At 46.7% G+C, this 21,953-nt stretch overlaps 2 protein-coding genes across 3 annotated transcripts in view; one reads left to right on the forward strand and one right to left on the reverse strand.

The window, feature by feature from the left end:
• Positions 1–68: 68 nt before the first annotated feature.
• Positions 69–11,356, reverse strand: LOC126650903 (homeobox protein SIX4-like). 2 transcript variants are annotated; one of them, XM_050336251.1, is made up of 4 exons: positions 11,114–11,356; positions 10,455–11,008; positions 8,432–9,120; positions 69–6,004 (listed from the first exon to the last, which is right to left on the reverse strand). In XM_050336251.1, exons 1-4 carry the CDS (start codon positions 11,291–11,293, stop codon positions 5,208–5,210), a joined length of 2,220 nt encoding a protein of 739 aa, XP_050192208.1. In that variant the 5' UTR covers positions 11,294–11,356; the 3' UTR covers positions 69–5,207. The 2 variants fall into 2 exon arrangements, with proteins under 2 accessions (XP_050192208.1, XP_050192207.1); XM_050336250.1 differs by having other exon boundaries at positions 10,455–11,356.
• A 1,181-nt stretch (positions 11,357–12,537) lies between these two features.
• MNAT1 (MNAT1 component of CDK activating kinase) overlaps positions 12,538–21,953 on the forward strand; it is a 118,238-nt gene continuing 108,822 nt past the window's right edge. Inside the window, 1 exon segment of the mRNA XM_050336272.1 lies at positions 12,538–12,636. Coding sequence (XP_050192229.1) covers positions 12,548–12,636 — 89 coding nt within the window. The 5' untranslated portion in view covers positions 12,538–12,547.

Below are 21,953 nucleotides of genomic sequence, written 5' to 3' on the forward strand. Positions count from 1 at the left end.
TAGATTGCTTTTCTAACTCAAAATTCAAAGCCCTCACATGCCAGGCAAACAGAAATATTTACACAAGATGTGTATAAATATAAAGTTTATTCAGTATAGTGTTTAGAAAAATAAGTTCACATCATCTCAGAATACAAATAAAACACTTAATTGTCCAGGCACAAACCCCTATTACAGTACAACAAACATACATACTTTAGATCTCTTTGGTTGGGTAATTAAGCACAGATATGTTTGATGATACACTCTGGGGCAGCATCACCTAACAGTGCAGTAAAGTCTCCTTGATTATTCCCTCCTCTAACGCGTACATTCCGCTTAAGTTCCGTATTTGTTGTAAGGCACAATAAACCCATACTGGAGAAGTAACTGCTTAGTGTTCTGGACAAACAGTACATGCAGCAAAAGAACAAACATCCTCTGAATGTGAATCCTGAAAGTCAGAAGATTCACTCCCCCCCGCCCCCCTCCCCGTTCCTTGAGTTCAGAAATTTAAGAAGCAAGTTTTAAATTATATGAAACATATAACTAAGGTAAAAAATATCCTTCAAGGTAATAACTGCTAGGAGATACAGGAAGACTTCAGGTATCCTTGCTTGCAAAGAAACACAATTTTTGTTTCCAGAATTATAAAACTACTATTCTTTTGACGATTTGACATACCTCTTGACCACAAGCACTAGGCAATTCATACCCCCCCCCCCGAGTCCTGCACACACATTTCATATGAAACTGGAGAGATGCACCCTCTTGTTCACCTGCTCTCGCTAAGGAAAGTGTACAGGCACTGAAAATCTGTGTGAAAAGCTCCTGTGCTAGGAGGAGCCAAATTCTGCCCAGCTTAATTTAAGTGAAAATAGTTATTGAGGTGATTTTTTTAGAATTTGAAGTCAGAACCTGTCCGTTATTGTTATCAACATCAGATTGATGGTAATAACAATAAAGACAGTTCCAGCCTTACTTCTGGGTAAAGTTGCTTTCTGAATGTGTCTTCCTGAATCCACAGGTAGGGAAAAGCAGTAAATGGGAAGAGGTATATGCTTTGATAGACTGTGACTGTTTGGTTCTACCCAAGTGTCAGCCTTGTGCTCTGGTTCACGCTGCCACCATTTACTGGGCCAAATCCGTCCCTGACCTAACACCAGTGAAATGAATGGACCATATTCCCAGCTGGCATGAAAGGACATTAATGGAAATGTGCTAGTTTAGCCCAGCTGAGGACCTGGCCAATAGATGTCCGTGATTTACGTTGCTGAAATGTCCTTGTAGGTAAGACCACAGGAATAATGCTGCAAATAGTCCAGACAGAGCATTCAATTTAACAAGTTTCTGGTCTTCTGCAAAACTCTGGGTGGAACAGAGGCAGCTTTAATCAAAAGCAGTAAAAAGCAGAAGGGTTTTTAACATCGTGCTTTGTAAGAATTTGCTTAAACTTTAAGCGTATTTTTCAAAGCTGAGTCTGGGACCAAAAAAGTAGTAGAACTTGGCAATGTTTCCTGTAAGATTACCAGTGGACTTACAAGTTACAAACATATGTGAAGTTGAAATGATCCTTTATTCTCATCCATAACAGAGAGAGAGAGGGAGGGAGGAGAAGGAACGTGTATGCCAGATAGACATACCTTCCATTTAAACAACAGAATGTGATAATAAGGGGCTGTCTCTGGGGCTTGGACACTCACTGCCTTCACATGTGTGGGAGACCAGCATCCATACCCCCTAAACACCACGTTAAATCCTGGGTTTGGGAATCAGTGGAGCAATGCCTTATTTACAGCAGCCAAGGATCCGTCCCTGGACACTTTTCGGGGCTTTGAATATTGTCTATTTAGAGCAGTTACCCTGCTTGCTTGAGGGCCACATAATAAAAACTTAACCTCGATAAGGAGTAAAACTACTTATTTAAATTTCTATTTTAAAAACATTGTACCGTGCAATGAGTCTTTATATTGTGCATATGTACCTGCAGAAAAACATGAGGTTATAACTACGCTATCTGAAGGGAATGACACTTATTTTCAATGGGAAAAAGAAAAAGATAATAATAAGTTACTTGGTATCTGGAAGACTAGAATAGATTAATCTTACTTTGTCCCAAACCACTGCTTTTATGTACATCCTCCACTCCCACTGAAGAGTGGGAAGTCTCCTATCAGACAAGTACCAGACACTCCAAGATATGTGCCACTGTAACAACATACACAGTTTTCATGTCAACTGTGCTGCAAAGCCATGGAATTCAGAGTCTCAGTAACACAACGAATGCAAAGGAGGAAAAAATAAAAGTAACAGGTACTGGTGTAACACCACAGTCCCACAGTCTTTTCAGTTATAAGACCTGATCTCACCAACAGGTGCTCTGAAATATTCCCTAGCTTGCCTCCAAATATAGTCTGAGCTTCACAAACCAAACATTAAGCCTCAATGAACTCCTTCAGAGCCAAGTACACATTCTCCATTAAAATGACGACGATACAGGGTATTTCTAATTTTCCAAATGGCTGAACAATTTCATGCAAAGCATATGCAGCTACTATTACTGTCATCACCACCTTGGTTTTATGGGTGAAGAAGAGGTGGGAAGCAGATTGCTCATGCTGGGGCCCAGCAAGCAGATAAACAAGCAGAGCGGAGAGGAGAACTCCGGCCTATCCGATTCCCTGCTCACGTGGAGCTCCCCTGAATGTCGGGGAAAGTTGTGCCAGGGGAACATACAGCTCCACGTTCTGCTCGTGATAATCTCTGCTTTAAAGCACTTGCCTCAAGCACCCTGTTTGTTTGGGAGCACGTGGGGACAGCCAACTGCTAATGGGCTGCTCCTGCCTGCAGAGAACCAGCGAGTCCGCGCAGCTGCAAAGTGCACCCCTTGCACACTTGCTCTTCCCTTTCCCTGCCCTTTTCCCTGCAGCCCTAGAGACTCTGGCTTGCAGCACGGACTCCAGTGATCACCAACAGGGCTCAGCTTCCAGGTTCCACAGAAAACCTTGGAAAACACGCTGTGTTCAATATAGTGCAAAACTGCAGCGAGAGCACCGATGCCACGCGCACGGTGCACGGAAGAGCCGTCATTCCTCAAAGGTTTTCCACAAAACCAGTTACAGCCAAGACAAACAGACTGGGATGTGCTACCTCAATCATCCCTCCTTTCCATTTTTTTTTGTCCTTTACAAGTGATCTTGTTTTGTCCTGAGCCTGATTCGGAGCCCACAGAAGCTTATGAAAACATTTCCCCTTGTCTTCCAAAGGCTTCAGACCAGGCCCCTGATGAGGATGAACACATGCTTTAGTTACTGTATATATTCACATTAGAATAAAAAATAACAAAACAAGACCGCAAGGACTAACAGCATGTCATTTTTTGTACATCTGCATTCTTCTTGTTGTTTTAAAGCTTAAGGATGTGCTTTTCCATTGCTACAAAAAAAAACCTCCTCTGGAGGAAAGGTAAGATCTGTTCCACCTGCCCAGAGCCCACCTGCTTCTGCTGTCCTTGGGGAGAAAGGTGTGGTGACCCATCCCCAGCCAGGCAGGGACCATGGCTGCTGCCAGGAGCCCTTCAGAGCTGCAGTTCCCACCATCAGCCCTCAGGCTGCTCATCCTGGAAAGATACATAAATACACACACAAGAGCACTCCCGGATGGAGACCTTCTTGCTCAACCAGCAGCTGAAGTCCTCCCACACGGGCTATTTGGACAATGGGCCCGTGTAAACATGAGGTTCCCCTCCCTGGTCTGCCCATCCAACCCTTCCTGCTCATCCACCCGAGGCTGGAGACAAGACCTTTCTCTCGGCACAACAGCTCTGCCCATGATCCCTCTCCAGACTCCTCCTGCCCTGCTGAGGAAGGATCCACCTTTGGCTCTCTGCACTGCCAGTAAATGTCACCCACGACGCCCAAAAGACTTAAAATTTCTCTTCTTACTCGTGCAAGTACCCAAGTCAGAGGGTCTACTTGCAGAAGTAAGGCATCAGGATTTGGCCCTGAGGACGGATATTTGCAAATCAGTGTTTATATTCCTCCTGCCACTGTGCTTTAGTAACAAAGATAAGGCCACTAGGAAGAAAGGCACGTGGAATTCTGTAAAAAATACACAAAAAGGTTCAACTAATTCGCAAATTACTAACAAAACAAACAAAAAGCCCCTGAACACAAAGACAGAGAGGGGGTAGAGACAGCGACCTCCTGGGTTTGTGAGACCGGGAATTCATTTTCTAGTTTCAGTGTGATTAACATTTTACTTTTACAGTCTATTGCTTGAAAAAAACTACAAAAAAGTAAAACCTTGTCAGAAATAACTACGCTTACTTCCTGCTCAAACAATAAAAATAAATTAAACTGCCAGAAAACGTTTTCCTTTTCAATGCATTGTGTCTAAAGTGAAAGGGAACATAAACCATAAATAAAATCCATTGTACTAATTAAAAAAAAAAAAAAAAAGTCTCCTTTATAAGAACTGAAACAATATTTACATTCATACTGGAGAGAAAGCTTCTGAGTTGCATAATTAGAGTTTCAAATGATGCTTTTTTCTGGTGCACTGAACAAAATGCTCGCCGTAGCATTTAGAAACCTGTACATGATTGATGCGAGATTTTTGGTTTGAGCGCAAGTCTGCTGGAAAAAAAGCAAACACACCAGTAACAGTATTATTCGTGATCTTGTTTCGTTTCTTAACCTCAAACAACATAAAAGTAGCCGGAGAGGTATCGTCTCGAGTTCCTTGAAAATTTCTCAATGCCCACGGACTGGAAGTAAACAGCAAAAGTGACTGCATTGTTCCTACGGTTTTGGAGCGAGAGTTTTCTATCTGAAGTTAGGAGTGTATACTTACTGTTCAGAGTATGTTGTACTATGGAGAGTCTAGTTAAATTTTCAGAGTAGTATCTGGTAGCCAAACCTGTACCCATTCACTCAGTACTTGCCCTGGCATCTCCTTTCTCCTTTAATCTGCTTAAAAGAGAATACTGCATGCAAACCAAGTGTGGCAACCTAATTCCATTGCTGGAAATTCCTCTGTACATCAATTCAGACCATTTAAATGTTCTTCTGGTTTCTTTAAATGAAAAAAAAAAAAAACCAAACAAAACCACCAAACCAAAAAAAAACCAAAAACCAACAAACTCAAACACCCCACTGGGTGCTTGTTAGGGCCTCAAGAGGAGACTTATCTATTAAAACAGAAAGCAAGGGGAAAAAAAAAAGAAGTTACAAGTCTTGCATATCTTCATCTATCTGAACCGTCTGCAGTTTGGCAAGTTCTTTTTTGTCCGTTTCCAGTTCTTCACAAACCGTGTCAACCATGTTACTCATAACATACTTGGATTTGGAATCCAGCATCATTAAATTGCCAGTTGACTTGCTCTCAGAATTAGGTAAGAAATTCTCTTTGACATCAGGTACGGCTTGCAGGACTAACCTGTGCTCCCTGCCAAAATCCTGATGTACTTGTGCAGAGGGGTGGCTGACACGGTCTCCGCTCGTAGAAACTATTTCTCCAAGCACCGGCTGTGCTGTGGAAATGGACAACAGATCTTGACTGGTAATGAGGGAACAGTTCTGAAGGGTTGCATAGTTAGTGTTGCTGATAGATATCACTGTAGAGGTACTGGTCACGGGTGATGACATGGACTGGCTCTCCGAGATACCAGAGTTCAGTTCTGCAGCATTTAAAAGAGTTGGTGGCGTGAGGGAAAAATTATGGGAGGGCGTTACATTCACTAACGAGGAGGCCAGGGACTGGAGTCCTCCGCTGGATATATTTTCAGCAGACATGTTTACGTTTAGTTGTGTGTTCTGACTGACTGGCATCAACTGAGAAAACACCAGGCTTCTTTCCAGTCCTTCTTGCTTGACAGAGCCTACTGCCTGGCCTGAATTGGGAACTGTATAAACCACTGCACTCGGAGCGAGGGGGCTGAAGAAAACCTTTCCTTGCTGCACTGTTGAAGAGTCAGTTGTAAAAGTTCCTCCATCAGATGTGCTGGGATTTACTGACACATTACCTAGGGAAAAGGGAAGCAAAAGAATGGAAAACAGAGATTACAGCTGGCAGACATTTCTGTAAGAACTTCTGGTCTTTTTTGTTTGCAGTACACATCTATGCTAATATTTCACACAACACTGAACAGCAATTCTTTTATAACAGGTGAAAAAGAGATTGGTATAAAGAAATAAAAGCTGTTAACAGAAATAGCTTCTAGAAAGAAAAACAAAAAAAAGGTTCTGGTATATGAGGTATCTTTCAGACTCTCGTTAAGGGGCAAACAGTCCCCAGCCATGTGACTAAAATGAACGTGCTTTGGCCTTCACTACTTGCCACCACTCCATTTCTATCTAAGAATAGAAGCACGAAAAGCTATTAAAGATAGTTCAGTGACAGACTACAGCTTGTGTGTGGGAACTGGAGACACGTCACATGAAATCCACTCCTGCTGGGCAGAACCTGCCCGAGTCAACCTGCAGAGAAAACATGAAAAACCGGTAATTTCTATCACTTTAATGAGGTAGTCTGTCAAGCACTCGGATCTATTGCCTTTCACCTTGCTTTATCACATATTTCTAAAATCCTAACCCTGCCACATCCACCACACCGTGTAAAGTCACCCAGCACTGCCTCCCCTTGCTGAAAGCCACAGCACAGCTCGCGTGATGTTGCAGTGAGCCAAAGCCAGGAGAGGTGGCCAGAGATGACCTGAAGTTGTTTTTACTGGACATGGCATGTAAGTTGTCATTATGATACCTCCTAAAATAAGAAATACTGGCTCTTGGGACTGGGTCCCACTCCAAACACCTCTCTCTCTCAAAAGCTGTTTAATTATAGGTGGCTACTTCTGAAGTTTTCAGAAGTGCAGCAGAGATGAATTTTTCACATGGGGAATATTTTAGCTCCCTATCAATTTCAGTTTATCATCAACGATTTTTTGGAAGATGTTATGCATATGTGTGAACCAGAAGGATAAAGTGAGGCAATCTGAAGCTACCTGTTAGTATTATTTACTGTGGCTTACTTAAAATAGCCTGCAGCACGCTTCACTTGGAAGAGGCAGCCAGCTATCCATCCATGTCATGATAAGAAAACCAAAACTTTTCTCTGCACCAGACACATGGTGGACCACTCTCCAGTGGGAAGCAGCATTTTTAACAATGGGGAAAATGGTCAGAGAGGAGCTTATTATGAATTTGAGGGCTTTCAAGCACAACACTACCACACTACTTAAGGGACAGAACTTTCCTTCTCACCCCTGCTGGCTGTCAGTTTATGCCTTGGAGCATGTGGATTAAGTGGCTTTTGTAATTACAGGTGGCATTCAGACTAAATGTCTTCTCTCTTTAATCTTCGGTCAACTACGTACCAATAACTTCCAGTGCCTGTGAGTGCCACATTTTTGGAGCTTATAATTGTGCACCCATTTAAAATGTGTTTGTACAACTCCAGTGTTCCTCCCCGTGCTCCAGCAAGAATAATTCGCTCCCCATACACATTTAATTCAAAGAAGCACAGGAGCACAATTTGATTTTCCTTACAGGATTCACAGCTCCTGAAACTAAAGAGGTTCACTCCAATTTAATAATTTTCATAGCCAAACATAAAGTGTCTAATGAGTAACAAAGATGTTCAGTTGTGCTTTTTAACTGACCCGCTTCAAAACAAGGATCCAGAACTAGGTTTATGCTCCCTGGGATTCTTCCTGCCTGGCTGCAATCTTCAGTCTACGGTATGTTAAGACAAACTCTAAAGCAAACTCGGGGAGGAGCCTGCACACTTGGCACGTGAACCTGTGATGATATATTTCCCTTGGACTGAGGGCAGTTTTATCCGAATACCCTCACATTTTACATCTACGAGCTATTGCTTACTTCTGTTGCTTCCCTCAAGTTTCATCTTTCTTAATTATAGAACAGAGAATGTACAAGTGTAACTGCTCGATCTTGTTGTGTCTACAGTAATTTAATATGTATTTTTATGACATGCTTTGGTTAAAAAAACCAAAAAAACCAAAACAACCACCACAAGAGCAACAGCGGTAACAATTTCCAGCTGCCACAATTTTCATTTTTATGAACCTTCTCATTGGAAGAATTCAGTGGCAAATAGGGAATATTTTGTGTTACTGAAACATGTAAAATTTACGGATATTTGTGAAGACTGGTATCACAGACTTCTGTGAACAGCATGAGATGAAAGCAGTGTAAATCTCCAGACCTCCTTCCCTGGTCTTAGCAGAGCTCAACCTCATCTAATGGTCTGCCCACGAGCATAACCCACTATAAAGGGAAACAAAAGGTATTATTTGATGTTCTGTGTGTGGCCATGGCAGAGATACAACCCTGGTACCTTGGAGGAAAAGGACCACAGCTTCTAAAATGCCAAGTATGCCTGATTCCAACTCTTTCCTCATACCTCTTACTGCAAGAGACAAAACTTTTACCTTGTGAAGCTGCCACAGAAACAGGAGGCAGCTGCAGAGAAGAAAAACCAATGCTTCCGTTCAGCAGCTGGCCATTTGTTCCTGAATTGGGGATCTGGACAATGCCATACTGGTTTATTTGGACAGGAGCAGTAAAAGTAACGACAGAGCCTCCATCTTGGGAAGCAGCAGTTTCTACGCCTTCCCTTTTCACCTCTGAGCTCGGTATCAATCCCGGGAAAGAGACTGGGATGTTGCTAGGGCTGAATGTGGCTGCTGTGGCGTTGGGGACAGAAGCCTGAAGGAGTTTGAAGTCTTTAACATCTTCTGATGATGACGATATTATGTCAGTAATGGACACCCCGTTGCTCACAACACTTGACGCGGTTTTGGGCGAATTTAAGGTAACTGTCTGCGAAGTGCCCACACTGAGTCCATTGAGTATGACACCATTGGGTCCCTGAAGAAAAGAGCTACCATTGAGGAAGACCGGAGAGGTACTGGCAGGCACGAGGTTTCCATTCAGCAAGACACCAGATGAGCTCAAGGCTATTTTAGTGTTTCCAAGCTGCTGCATGTAGACGGGCTCCATGTGGCTGGGGAGGCTGAGACTGGTAACGCCATCAGATGAGCTGGACAGTGGATGGGGAGATAAATCCTCCTGCCCCTTACTGGATTCATCTTCTGTGCTAGGGTTCCCATCTGACTCGCTATGGGAAAAGATGGAGAAATGACATTGCATTACCATGGCGTGCCTGGATCTCTGCACCAAGGCTTTAATACAGTTTGTGAGAGTTTCCACGAACGTTTATTTTTCTGTGTTTTGCCTTTACCAGGCACTTTAAACGAATATTCAAGCCAAACTGGGGGGGGAGGAGGGAGGAGGAGGGGGAAGGTTTCTTGGAAAAGAACACATCAAGCCAAACACTCGCCGAGGAGAAACTTTACAGACTTGGGTTATGGAGTTGTAAATAAATTCCTCCACCCCGGCGGCCGGAGGGGGCTGCCCGGCGCGGGGTGTCCACACGTGTGAGAGTCGGCCGCGGCCATTTGGCAAAGCGCTGGGAGGTGAGGGAAGGCCGGGAAGGCTCTGCCCGCCGCCCCCGGCCCGGGGAAAGGGGGGGACCCCGGCCCGCGCTGCCCCCGGAGGCACCTCCGGCCGTGCCCGGCGCCCGGGGGAGGGACGGAGGGGTGGGGGGCGGCCTTTGTGCCTCCGCCCGGGGCTGCGCCGGGGATTTTTCGCTGACTGGTCCGCCCTCGGCTGCATTTTTCGGTCGCTCCCCCCCTCCCCGCTCCCTCCCCCTTCGCCCTTTGATGTGTCCCGCGGAGAGGGGCCGCGGCGGCACAATCGCGCCCTTGGTTGAGAAATGCCTTGGGGCCCCCTCCGCCGGCCGCTTTCCCTCCTTTCCCTCCCCGCTCCCTTCCTCCCCCCCTTCTCCCCCCTTTCCCGTCCCTTCCCGGGGGGAAGGCGGGGGGAGAAGGGGGAAGGTCACCTCCACCTGCCCGCGCCCCCGCGGCGGGGCGGGGGGAGCCGAGCCCGAGCCGCGGGCGGAGCGGGGCCGGGCCGAGGCGGCTCTCCCGCCCGGGAGCCCCGGGAACCGGCCCCGCTCCCTCGCTGAAACCCGAGCCCGGCCCGCTCCCGAGTCAGGTTTCAAAACAGAAGGAGCGCCGGGACCCCGCGCGTCCTCCGGCCGTCAATGATTAACTCTGTCAGGCGCGACAATTGAATAAAAACAAGGAGTCGGAGGGGGGGGACACACACACAAACACCCCCCGTCCCGTGTTCTCCCGGGAGCCCGCCCGGCGGCTCCCCCGTCCCGGGAGCTGCCCCGGGAGCGCGGGGCGGCGGGTCCGGGAAGTTTTCCCCGTGCCGCCTCGCACGGCCGGGCCGGGTGGGTGTGTTGGGAGCGAGGGAGCGGGGAGGAGGAAGGAGGGGAGGACGAGGCGCACCGAAGGTAAGCGCCATGTTTGCAAGGGAAGAAAGAGCCGGGAGAGGGAAAGGCAGGCGGGAGAGGGGGGCGGGGAGGAAAAAGTTTTCCCTCACCTTTTGGACTGGGTCTCGGAAGGGTTGCGGTCCCGCTGCCTGCGGTTCTTGAACCAGTTGCTGACCTGGGTGAGGGACAGCCCGGTGATCTTGGCCAGGTTGCGCTTCTCGGCGGGCGAGGGGTACCGGTTCTGCTTGTAGAGCTCCTTGAGCGCGTTGCGGGACTTCTCCTTGAAGCAGTACACCGTCTCCTCGCCGTCCCAGATGGTCCTGGGCAGGGGGTATTTCCTCCGGAGCCTATACTTGTCCACCGCCCCCAAAGGTCTGCCCCGAGCTCGCTCCGCCTCGGTGTAGCGAGCCTTGTACCAGAGCTCCTGCAGCAGCGGGTGGTTGGAGGAGTCGAAGTTGTGGCTCTCCAGGATGCTGTAGAGCTCGGCGTAGATGCCCTGGTGAAAAGCCACCAGCGCCCGGGCTTTCATCAGGCTCTCGTTGCCACGTAGCAGATCGCTCGGGGGCAAAGACCACAGGAACCTGGCCAGGCGGTCCAGGTTCCCACCTTGCTGCAGCGCCTCGCACACGCAGGCGACGTGGTCCGGGGAGAAAGCCAGGGGGGTCTGCGAGGAGGAGGAGGAGGAGGAGGAGGAGGAGGAGGAAGATGAAGAGGAGGGAGAGGAGGCAGCGTGGTGGTTCCTGGCCAGGAGTTCGGTGTGGAGCAGTACCTGTTCCGCGGCTCCCTCCTCGCTGGCGGAGCCTGCATGCTCCATGGGGAACGGGGCAGCGGCGGGAGGGGGCGGCGGCGCGGGCGCCTCGGGGGCTTCCGAGAGCATTTCCATCACATTTTCCTCCTTGATCTCTACCGCGATCACGATGTCGTCCGTGGCGGGGGAGGCAGAAGACATGTTTCGGTTTAGTTTTCCTTTTATTTTTTTCCTCCTTTTTCGTTTCTTTTTTTTTTTTTTGTTTCCCCCTCTTCCTTCTCCCTCCCTCCCCCCGCGGCGTCCCCTTCTCTCCTCCTCTCCCCCCTTTCCCTATCTGTCTCTCCTCCTCCCGCTGCAGCCGATCAGGTTTCCCCGCGGCCCCGCAGTGACCATCCGGGACCGGCGCTGTGTCCCGGCCGCGCTCCCGCCGCTCCCCCCGCCGCGGCTCCCGCACCCGCCGCAAGACTATGTGGCCCCGCCCACCGCTGCCCGGGCAGCGCCCGCCCATTGGGCCGCTCTGCGCCCGGGGGGGCGGGGCCACGCCCGTCTCCAGGGCAACCGTCAATCAAGCGGGCGCGCGCCCCGCGCCGCTCCCCCCTCACGGCTCCACCTGGAGCCCCCACGGGCGGGCGGCGGGTCCGGCACCTGCGGCTCGCCCTGGACGGGGCAGGCCTTAGATTCTTCCCCCACCCCGGTGCTGGGGTTGCCCCGGGGTGAGGCACCTCGGTTGCGAGACGGTGGGGCTGAGGGGACCCCGCTGTGTCCGCTTCTGGGCCCCCTCGCTTCAATAAAGTCGTTGAGGTGCTGGAGCGTGTTCGGTGCAGCTGGGGAAGGGGCTGGAGCGCAAGTGTGATGAGGAGCTGCTTAGGGGGGCGCTTATCCCGGAGAAGAGTAGGCTCAAGGGTGACCTTATCGCTCTCCACAACTACCTGAAAGGAGATTGTACACATCTAGGAGTAGGTCTCTTGTCCCAGGTAACAAGTGACGGGATGAGAAGATGATACGAATCATTAGGCTGTGCCAGGGGAGACTTAGGTTGGACACCAGGAGGACTTTTTTCACAAAAAGGGCGATTATAGACATCGAAACGGGCTGCCCAGGGAGGCGGTGGAGCCGCTGTCCCTGGAGGTGTTTGAGGAGAGACTGGACGTGGCATTACTCAGTGCCACGGTCCGGCTTGACACGGTGATGTTGGGGCACAGGTTGGACTCGAGGATACCGGAGGTCTCTTACAACCCAACCGACTCAGCGATTCCTTGTCGGTTACTCGCGGGCGAGTGCCCCCTTCTCCCCCACTGCGGCCGGCACAGCCCCAGCTCCAGCCCCGCTCGCACCCGCTCGGCCCGGCGGGGCCGCGGAACGCGCGGGGTGGCGCCGGGCGGCGGCGGGACCCTTTGCCGGGCGCACCGGAAGGCGGAAGGCGCGGCGGGCGGAGGGAGCGGGGCGGGGGCGGCCATGGACGACCTGGGCTGCCCGCGCTGCAAGACCACCAAGTACCGCAACCCCTCGCTCAAGCTCATGGTGAACGTCTGCGGGCACACGCTGTGAGTGCGGCCGGGCCGCGGGGGCCCCGGGGAGGGGTCGCTTCCCTGGCCGGGCCGGGAGCGGGGGCGGCTCCGGCCCCGCCGGCTCCGAGCGGTGTCTGCGGGGCGGCCCCGGGCCCTTCGTGCCGTCGGTTCCTCCCCCGGGCTGGGTCCGGTGCGGGTCTTCCCTCTGTGCAGCGAAATTCCCGTGGGGCAGCGGGCACGGGAGCCGGCGTGTGGCTGGGACAGGCTCCTGTCCCGCGGGGCTTCGGGGTGCCAAGCCGGGGACGCGGGGGAAAATAAATTTCTCATCGGCCTAAACATTTCTTATTTGTATTTATCGCTGTGCTCGAGTAGTTGAGAAACATAAGAAACACACAACAAAACCCGTCCTTTTTTTTTTTTTTTCCCTATCCTTTTAACGTGTTAATTCTGCTGAATGAAGAATGCTGCACTGAAAGTTTGATGCCGTTTTAAATGTTAGAAAACGCTCTTGTGAACCAGTGCAGATGGTCGTGTTCACTCCTTTTTTTTTTTTCCACCAAAACTCAAGCCTTAGATAATTCCCAGCACTGGCTCTACCTGATTTAAGTCACAGATAGTCTGAACTCATTCCCTTTCAGACCTGGAGATCATCCTTAATGTGGAAGTTTGGAAGGCTGTACTCTGCGTCCTTTCTGGCTGTTCATGTTAGAAGCCTCATATTGCAGTAGCAGCCCTGCTGTGTTGTTTTGTTTGTTTGTTTTTATTTTGTTAAATTTTTGGTTTGTTTGTTTTTGTTTGTTTTTCTTATTATTTTTGTTTGCAGTTTTTGTGTCTTTTCATCTTTCCTGTGATGTATTTTTATATTTTTTAAGCTACATATGAACTACATTCAGAAGACCCAGCCTGAAAGCTTTTGCTTGACTTGATACTGTGCTGGAAGTGAACAGGATGAAGGAAATTAATTGCAAGAAGGGATTTATCTTATTGGCTTAGGGAAAAAAAAAAAGTGTTACCTTCCATTCTGTTCCCTGATCCTGTTCTCTGTGGCCACACAAGCACATGTGTTGCCATGAAGGGTGTGGGAGAGCAGCAGCAGATCTGGTGGCGGTGGTGTAGGAGAGGTGGCATCAGGAGTGTCCATTTGGGACAGGGCTGTGCTCTCTGTGTCCAAGTGCAGCATTAACTGGAGCTCAAAAGGCAACAGCCACGTCTGGGCAAAGCAGAGCAGTTTTAAAATGATGCCTCGATCTTGTATTCACTGACAAACAAAGGACTTGTGGTCTTGATGATCTTCTGCTTTCCGGCTCATCCAGAGCCACTTCCAGCAGAGGACAGCATGTCTCAGTTTCCTTTCCTGCTTTGGTTCTCAGTGGTACTATTTTTTTTTTTTTTTTTAGCTGAGCTTTGCTTGAGAAAATGGTGTTTTGTGCTTTGGTGGGAGCAGCTGCTGACACCGTGTTTGGGGTTGATATCCTTGCCTTGCTTCTTGTTTCTGCACCAGTTCTGCCTCTGCTTCCCCCAGCTCTTGTTGTTTGCACCTCTGTCGTTGCAGAGTAGGATCTCTGCATTTCTTTGGTTTTGTTGTAATTAAGGACTCTCCATCTTGATCTGGTTCAAGTGTGTCACTTTTCCCCTGCATTTTCCTTCCAATACCTCCTTTCGGTTATGGTTTTATTACTGTTTCCATGCAACATTACGAAGCCTTCATGCTGGAAGTTGTTTCTTAGTAATGGTTTATAAATTCTCATAATAACTAATCCAGAAGCTGGAAGCTCAGATGATCCACCTGTGAATGAAGGGAGGGGAAAAAGGGAGGTAATTGACATTTGTTCTCCCATAAATTCATTGCATTTCAGGCACAAGGAAGGAATGTTTAACTAGTTCTCAAAGCAAGTGAGCTAAAGTAAGTTTCTGATGGAGATTTATCCTTAGACAATCCATTCTGATACTTTGCTATTCTTACCATTGAAAATACTTCTCCTAATTTCCAGTCTACATTTACTTGTAACTGAAACATTTAAGAGTTCTAACATGAAGTATACCTTGTGAACTCTTGATTACACCTCTTCTGTAGGAATGCACTGCATGTTTTGGTGTTTTCCATTCTGAAGAAACCCCATTCCTTCAGTCTCCTCTCGAGTGATTTTTTTTGAAAATTATTTTTTAATACATCTGTGGGTTGTTCTCACTGTTTTTCTTGAGGCCTTTTTGCACTTGGTTTTCATTTTACTGGAACTGGACGTGCTGTTCCTTCTGAGTCCCTTAGTCCATCATTCAGCGTCAAAATTATTTCATGTGCTTTTCACACGATTCACATGATTTCACATGCATTTTGTACAGGCGGGATGATGAGTCTTTATTTTTTTGCAGTGACATATTTGATTTATTATCAGGATAAGCCCAGATTCTTTAGCACTTTGGCACCCAGCGTATCCATGGGCAGAACAGAATTTGACTTTGCCTTCCATGTTGTGTTCTACAGCTCATTATGTTTTTGCTCTGTTAAACAACATGTTACTTCAGGTGACTTTTGCACTTGATTCAAATGACTTTGGGTTCTGAGTCCCTCCATCCAAGCTTTTGAAACTGTCCTCTGTTACTGCCCTGATATTTTCTAATGTGTAGTTTGTGGACAAAATGTTGTCAGGGATATCTTTCTTGTGACAGAAAGAAATCAAACCAAGTCAAAGCAAAATACGGAGTTGCCTGCAGTGAGTTCCTTGCTGAATAACCCTCTTCCAGTGGTTACTTTCTGTAACAGTGAGAAAAGATTAGAGCCATGTGAATGGGCTTGCTACCAATTTTCTCTCTGACTGCAATAATGACAGCTTATCTCTGGGTGTGGGGTTCTGATCATCTCCCAGTGCTTCAGTGTGTTCTGCGTTTGTTTCAGGTATGTGACTGTCAGTTTAAGGGTGTCAAAAGTCCTGTTAAACCAAAACTATTTTGCCTGGAATTGCTGTTTTGCTACCTACTTTGTTACTGTGTCATTGCAGGGAATTATATTCCTTTGATGTGATTTGTTTCTAAGAAATTGTGTGTGGAATCTTATCTGTTTCGTTATCCGAAAGAGGTAATTTGTGTGATTATTTCGGCATCTTCCCAGGGGCTGATGGTAAGCTTGACTCTGGTTTGTGTTTTTCCCTGTGTATTTGGTTTCCTGCTCTTTAGAGGCAGGTGCTTTTGTCCTTCTGTAGGTTGTTGGCACTTAATGCAGAGAGCAGAGATGATCTGCCTTTGTCAGTTTTCAAAGGGTAAATATTGCACCTACCAGAACTGAAAACCTTGAAGTACTCTTAATATAACCCCTGGATATAGTCCACAGGTTTATGGACTACACATCCATAGGTTTATGGAGGCTCATTAAGTTGTCTGCAGTTGCAGATTGCCTTTACCGTGCTTTCTGTTTGAAGTTTCCCGACAAATCTGCATGGAAAATTCAGAGCCTCGGCTTTGCTGGCTCGGGAGGTTTGGAGCAGTTGCCGTAATGCATTTCCCAGTTCTGGCTCGTGCTTTTGCTCCTTCTGCTGTGATATGAGTTACATTAGGCAGCTAATCCGTCTTACTGAGTGGAGATTGATGCAGAAAATGCCCCAAGTGCTTTGGCATCATCTGTTAGAGATTTTCCTTCCCACTGAATAGTGGGTTAATGTGCTCCTGCTTCAACTGCTCTTTCTTTCACTGCAGGCATTCTGAAGGAATATTTTCGTGTTGCCTCCTGGTAGTTTCTTTCCTAAAGATTTAACCTTTTGTATTCTGTTAACTGTGCTGTTCACTTAATGAGGTGACCTTCAGTGATTTGCTTTGCACTTGTGCAAAATACCTTGAATTTTGAATTATTGAAGAGCTTCATATTTTTCTTCTGGGTTACTGATAGCTTGTGGTTTTAGCATTTTACCATGAGTTCATTTTCTTCATTTTGTGGCTCCCTGTCTTCCCTTTTCAAGAATTGTGAGAGTTGTCTTCTTACGCCTTCTATCAGCCAGGTTATTTCCACTTTCATGTTCTTAGTCAGTTCCTCCCCTTTGATTAGAATGAAACTTGAAGAGCCCTTCCTTTTATCATGGTTTATTCCCCCCCTTTTTTTTTTCTTTTCTTCCTCCCTCCTATATATAAAAAAAAAAAATCTCAAAATATCTGAGAACTCGTTGGGCAACGTGTGTCCTGTTTCTTCCTTCTTTTTTTTGACAGATGCCTGCGGTGAAGGTTCCTCTTTGCTATGAACTCCTGTGCTTTGGAGGTTTGGCTGTTCATTCTTCTCCTTTTCCCCACTTCATTAATTTAAATCTCTGTCTGAGGTAGATACTCTGTGTGAGAGTGCCCCTGTCGGCCTCCCACCTCTCCATGACTGCCACCTTGATCCTGCCGATGTGTTCATTCTGGATTTCAGCAGTTACACGTGCAGGGGGCATTTCTGCTCCCTCGTCCTTCATGTATCTTCCTGTGTCAGTGGGCTTGACCCTGCGTTGGAAGAACTCACAGTGGCTTTCTCCTAATGCCACATGTTTGCCATGTTCAGTTCCCCAGTGGTCAGTGGGGCTCTGGAATGTGTCTGCTTGTGGCAGAGCGGGATCCTTGTGCTGATAAGCACAGCAGAGCTGTGGCAGAGATAAGGGATAGGCAGGTGGCTGCAAGAGGATGAAGTGGGACATTTGGCCTCCGGCTGTAAACAACCTTCAAGTTGGAATTCCATCGGAGTTTATTCCAGTGGAACCGCGCCAAGAGCTTACAATTATGGCAATGGGGTTTTTGGGGGGTTTATTTCTTAGCAGTTTGTTTTCCTTGGTTGTTGCTTCTTGACCAGTATTGCCAAAAGTGTAATACCATGTGTTTTTGGCATCAGAGTAACGTTAAATAAGCCTTTTCCACTATAAATCTTCCCTGTCACTGGGAGGGAGGATGATAAATTAGCAGTTAAAAGTTGTTCTAGGATGGGACTTAGTAGGGAAATGCTTAGTTCAAGAATAATGAATGTCTTTTTAAGTTTATTTTCTTAAGTATAACAGAGGTTCAAGGCATGAGACACTTGGCTTTAAAGATGCTTTTGTGCAGGGGAAAGTGTGTCAAATTATGGAGCAATGCTTGATTAAAGTTCTGCAATGCATTGACTTCTAAAGTGCACCAATGACTTTGCCTTCTTTTAGAAGTTCCCTCAAGAATTATATTCAAAATCCTTTGTGCATGCATGACAATTTTTGATTGTTCAGATGATTTCTAAAGTCTTTTCTGAGCATGCAGATGCTGGGTGCGTGCTTGCCAATGGAGCTGTGATCCACCTGGCTTCACTTGAGACCATGAATTATCTTTTACTCTGCCCGCTTGGATTTCATGGCCTGTGTTGAGTTTTAGGAGGCAGGTTAAGTGTATCCCACTGATTTACTTTCATGGAGAGGAAAGGAAATGCATCCATCAAAACCTGCATTACAAGAATGTTAAGGTTGTTGCTGCAAACAGGAGAGGGTAAAGAGATTTATTCTTGGCTGTAAACTTGGACCATATGGTCTCCAATAATGAGACACAAAAATCTTATGTAAAAAAGGTGGTTAATTGGGGGTGCTGGGTCACCACTGTTATCCCACTGCCTGCTGCAGGGAGGAGGGAAACTGGTGTGTGAAGCACTTTCTTAGGAGTCAGTCCTGCTGCTCCATCTACCTGTGACCCACCCTGGCTTGCAGAGGGAGGAGATGTGGGTGTCTGCAGAGCAGCAAAAGCAAAGGAACACTTTCCCTTCCCCAGTGTCATGCCAGCTGTTGTGCTGTCTCAGCAAAGTGTCTTTTCCATGCTTGACATCTCTGGGAGATGGGCACAGGGACCAGAGCAGCCTCCACAGAAGACTGAGAGGCTTGATTTCAGCTGCTGCCAGTGTGGTGTTTTGGGGTTTGTTCATGTAGTGCCACAGTCTTAGATGGTAATTAATGAACTTGCTCTGTTATCAGTTTCTCTGCTCTCTTTCTTGTTCACAAGAGACGTATGGAAAGGTGTCTGGGCTCCTTATTAAAATGTCATTTTTTCCCTCCTGTTCCCAGAGGGAGATGTATTTATTTCTCATTTAATTTGTTAATAAGGCTTCAAAACTGAGACAGCGTAAAAACGCTCGCTGCCTCTAGGCCCAGCTTTGTGTTGCTCAGGGGAGACATCAATTCACCAAGTTGAGTTGTGGGGATTCCGTAATCTGCCCTGCACCCTGTTATGGCTGTTCCAGGGATTCATTAGGGGGTAAGTGCATCCTTGGAGAACTCTAATTGCGGTGCCAACTGCTGCTGAAACCAAGAAACAGAGGTTTCATTATTTGCATATTTATTTTAACGTTGGGAGCTTTTTGGAGTTCTGTGGCTGTCAAATTCCCCGAGAGTTGGAAGTAGGAACATCCCGGGTGAATTCAGGGGAGTGGGGTCTCATGCCAGCGCGTGGGGCTGGAGTCATCTGAAAAGGAGTTTGGAATCTTCTCGTTTAAACTCCTTCCAAGTGAAAGGATGGCTTGGCTTCCTGCTGCATTCTTCTGTGCAGTGTGGTTCAAGAAAATGCCTTTCTTCTAGGATGGGGGGGAAGCCCTGGAGATTTTGGAAAAATAACATAGAACTGTGTGTTTCAGCTGAGTGAGTTTGAGTGAAGAAGTCCAACTCGAGGTAGGCAGTGAGGATCTGTCAGACCTGTAACTTTTAACTTGAGCATGTGGGAATTAGGGGGGCTTAAATACGTAGTCCAATTTTATTTGGCAAGCTTTTTTTTCCTTAAGAAAATACCTTGAATGCAAGATATACAAGGACAATGATTCAGGGCTGTCAATTGTAACGTAAGGGTTGGCTGTCATGTATATGATTTTTGGGCCAAAAAAGTGGGTGGTGTGTGGGCTTTGAAGTGCAAACAGTCCAAGTGTGCTGGTTCAACCATGGAAATGTGGATTCAGGACTTGTGAATGGGCAGCAGGCACAAGGAAAAGAGTCACCAGACTCTGGTACTTACTGGAGCCTTGCAGGAGCTGATCTGGTTTGCTGAGCTGGCAGAAGATGAGAAGCTTTTTGGTCAGTTGATGTGGTGGTGTTTATACAGGACTAGCGAGTTGAAATGGCTTGTGAATGGTTAGTCAGACATCAGAGGTGGTGCAAGGTCATTTATAGGAATGTGCATCCACAGGAAAGGTGGGAATAGGAAGGACCTTCCTATGGCACAATGTTAATTTAGCTTACACCATTTTGTGAAGCTGCATGCTTAAAAACCTGGCTTATCTGGGAGAGCAAGTGCTCTGTTTTGTCTCTTAGGCTTGTTTTCTTGCTGCTATTACCATATCACACCTCAGGTTAGATTCCTGGATGGTAGATCCTTACTGGTATGAAAAGCATAAAGGTGATCTAAAGCAGATTGGGACTACATACAGCTAAAAATCTCAACCAGAGCAGGAACGTGGTGTGGTCCAAAAAATGCCTACTTTGCTTTAGGGAGATAAGTAATGACAACTATGTAATGCATTTCAATCCCAGTGATTTCCATCTCTGAGAGAATTCTCTTCATTTCTTCTGGGTGGCTTGGGAGTTGCATTGGGGAGGTTTTTACTCGCATTTGTCAGATCTGCTATAGGAAGTTTAACTGGTTGGTGGTTGAAATAGTTGCACAATCGTAGCCTATCTGCTTCCTCAAAGGAAGAAGCAAAATAATTTTTATTGTAAAGTGGAATGTATTCCCTCTGAAAGAAAGCTTTTCCCTGACTTCTTAGGAAATAAAAATCTAGGTCATCTTTCTTCTTAAGTCTTTTTGGAGTTATTCCCGTTTTTATTAATTGGGATTCGATGCTCTTTGGATCCTGTTCCATCCCATTAGTCTTCCAAAGTCTCTCCAAGTTAGTCATGGGAGGTGATTAAATCATTGCTGAAATACCCAAGAGGTTATTTCCTTCTGCCATCCAGTTTTGACAGTGCATATTTGCTTTTACAGTTGGCTCTGAATCATGGTCTTAATACTTCTGATGAAGTGGTGTTAATGCTTCAGTTTAATTCTTTTGTTTTAAAACTGACATACTTTGAAAATCTTCTCTTTTCTCTGCTGAGCTATCAATTGCCATGTCTACTTGGTAATACTTCTTGTCTGCTCAGCAAAGCTCACAGAGCTCTGCTCTTCATTCCCTCTAAGTACTCTTAGGAAATTTTAAGTTGTGGTTCCACTCTGTGATGTGATCTCGGCAAGAGATCAAGCTGTTGTTTATATCCCAGTTCTTCAGTCAGTAAATGGGAAAGTAAATTCTTTGTTCCTTGGTTCTGAAAATTCAGTCCGGTTAAATCTGCAGCCTGGGGTTGGAGACTGTTTATAAGGGTGTGTAGTGACAGGATGGGGGCAATGGCTTCAAACTGAAAGATTGGGTATTAGAAAAAAATTCTTGACTTGGTGAGGCCCTGGCACAGGTTGCTCAGAGAAGCTGTGGCTGCCCCATCCCTGGAAGTGCTCAAGGCCAGCTTGGACAGGACTTGGAGCAACCTGATCTAGTGGAAGATATCCCTGCCCATGGCAGGGGGCTTGGAACGAGATGATCTTTAAAGTCCCTTCTGACCCAAAACATTTGTCAATTCTATGGTCATGAAAACGTGTTTGGGACCCCAGCTTGAAGAGTCTTCTACCATGCTGGGTCCTTTTTGAGTTGGGTAAATACTTACCCTGTTAAGGTTGAATATTGTAAATGCCCAGCATGGTAATGCCCAACACAGGTGTGTGTAAATCTCTGTGATGAAAACAAGAGCTTCTCCAAAAGAAGCCAAACACAACAACCTCTTAAACAATTTCGTATTAGGTGGGTTTTTCTTTTCACTTTCTTTTAATTGCATCTACTGCATTTTAATTGAAACCAATAGTTCTGTGGGTTTGTGAGGAAGAAGGACATCTGACTTGCTCCTGTGTGGTTGCATTAGCTGCCAAATGTTAGTAAGCCATATGCATAGGTTTCCTATTTGTGAAATTAAGTAAATATATCCCTGAGTCATTTTAGGAAATGTGTCGTGGTAACTGTAAATTCACAGCAGGGCAGATCCGAAAGTGCCCCTTTGGAGTGCTCAGAAGTTGCATTTGTGTGCATGTTCTTTGTATGGGGCTTTGGCTGGTTGTTCTTCCCCCTGGAAACTGAAGGTGAAATTCGAAGAAAAGCTGGGTCAACATTTTGGAAATTGAATTGAGTGTTGCACTGTTCACATATGGTTAGGAAATGCAGAAAAAAAAAATCCCTGATAGTAACAGACTGTGGGACAGGCAGCAGGCTGAGCTTGCATTGGGGACACTTAAGTTTTATGTTGCTGGTTCTGTCTTTGGTTTAATAATTTGCAGGAAACAGTGGATATTTCCTCACAGAAAGGCCACTCTGACTGTAATAAAAG

This window comes from Myiozetetes cayanensis, unplaced genomic scaffold, assembly GCF_022539395.1.
Source record: "Myiozetetes cayanensis isolate MyiCay16 unplaced genomic scaffold, myiCay2020 scf6-25, whole genome shotgun sequence".
NCBI classification, from domain to species: domain Eukaryota; kingdom Metazoa; phylum Chordata; class Aves; order Passeriformes; family Tyrannidae; genus Myiozetetes; species Myiozetetes cayanensis.

Excerpts from the sequence above, each read along its gene's own strand:
- LOC126650903 (XM_050336250.1), bottom strand. The coding sequence starts at position 11,293 with ATGTCTTCTGCCTCCCCCGCCACGGACGACATCGTGATCGCGGTAGAG. Across the intron at positions 9,121-10,454 it reads TCCGAGACCCAGTCCAAAAG|CGAGTCAGATGGGAACCCTA; the intron begins GTGAGGGAAAAC and ends CTTTTCCCATAG. Across the intron at positions 6,005-8,431 it reads TTCTGTGGCAGCTTCACAAG|GTAATGTGTCAGTAAATCCC; the intron begins GTAAAAGTTTTG and ends CCTTTTCCCTAG.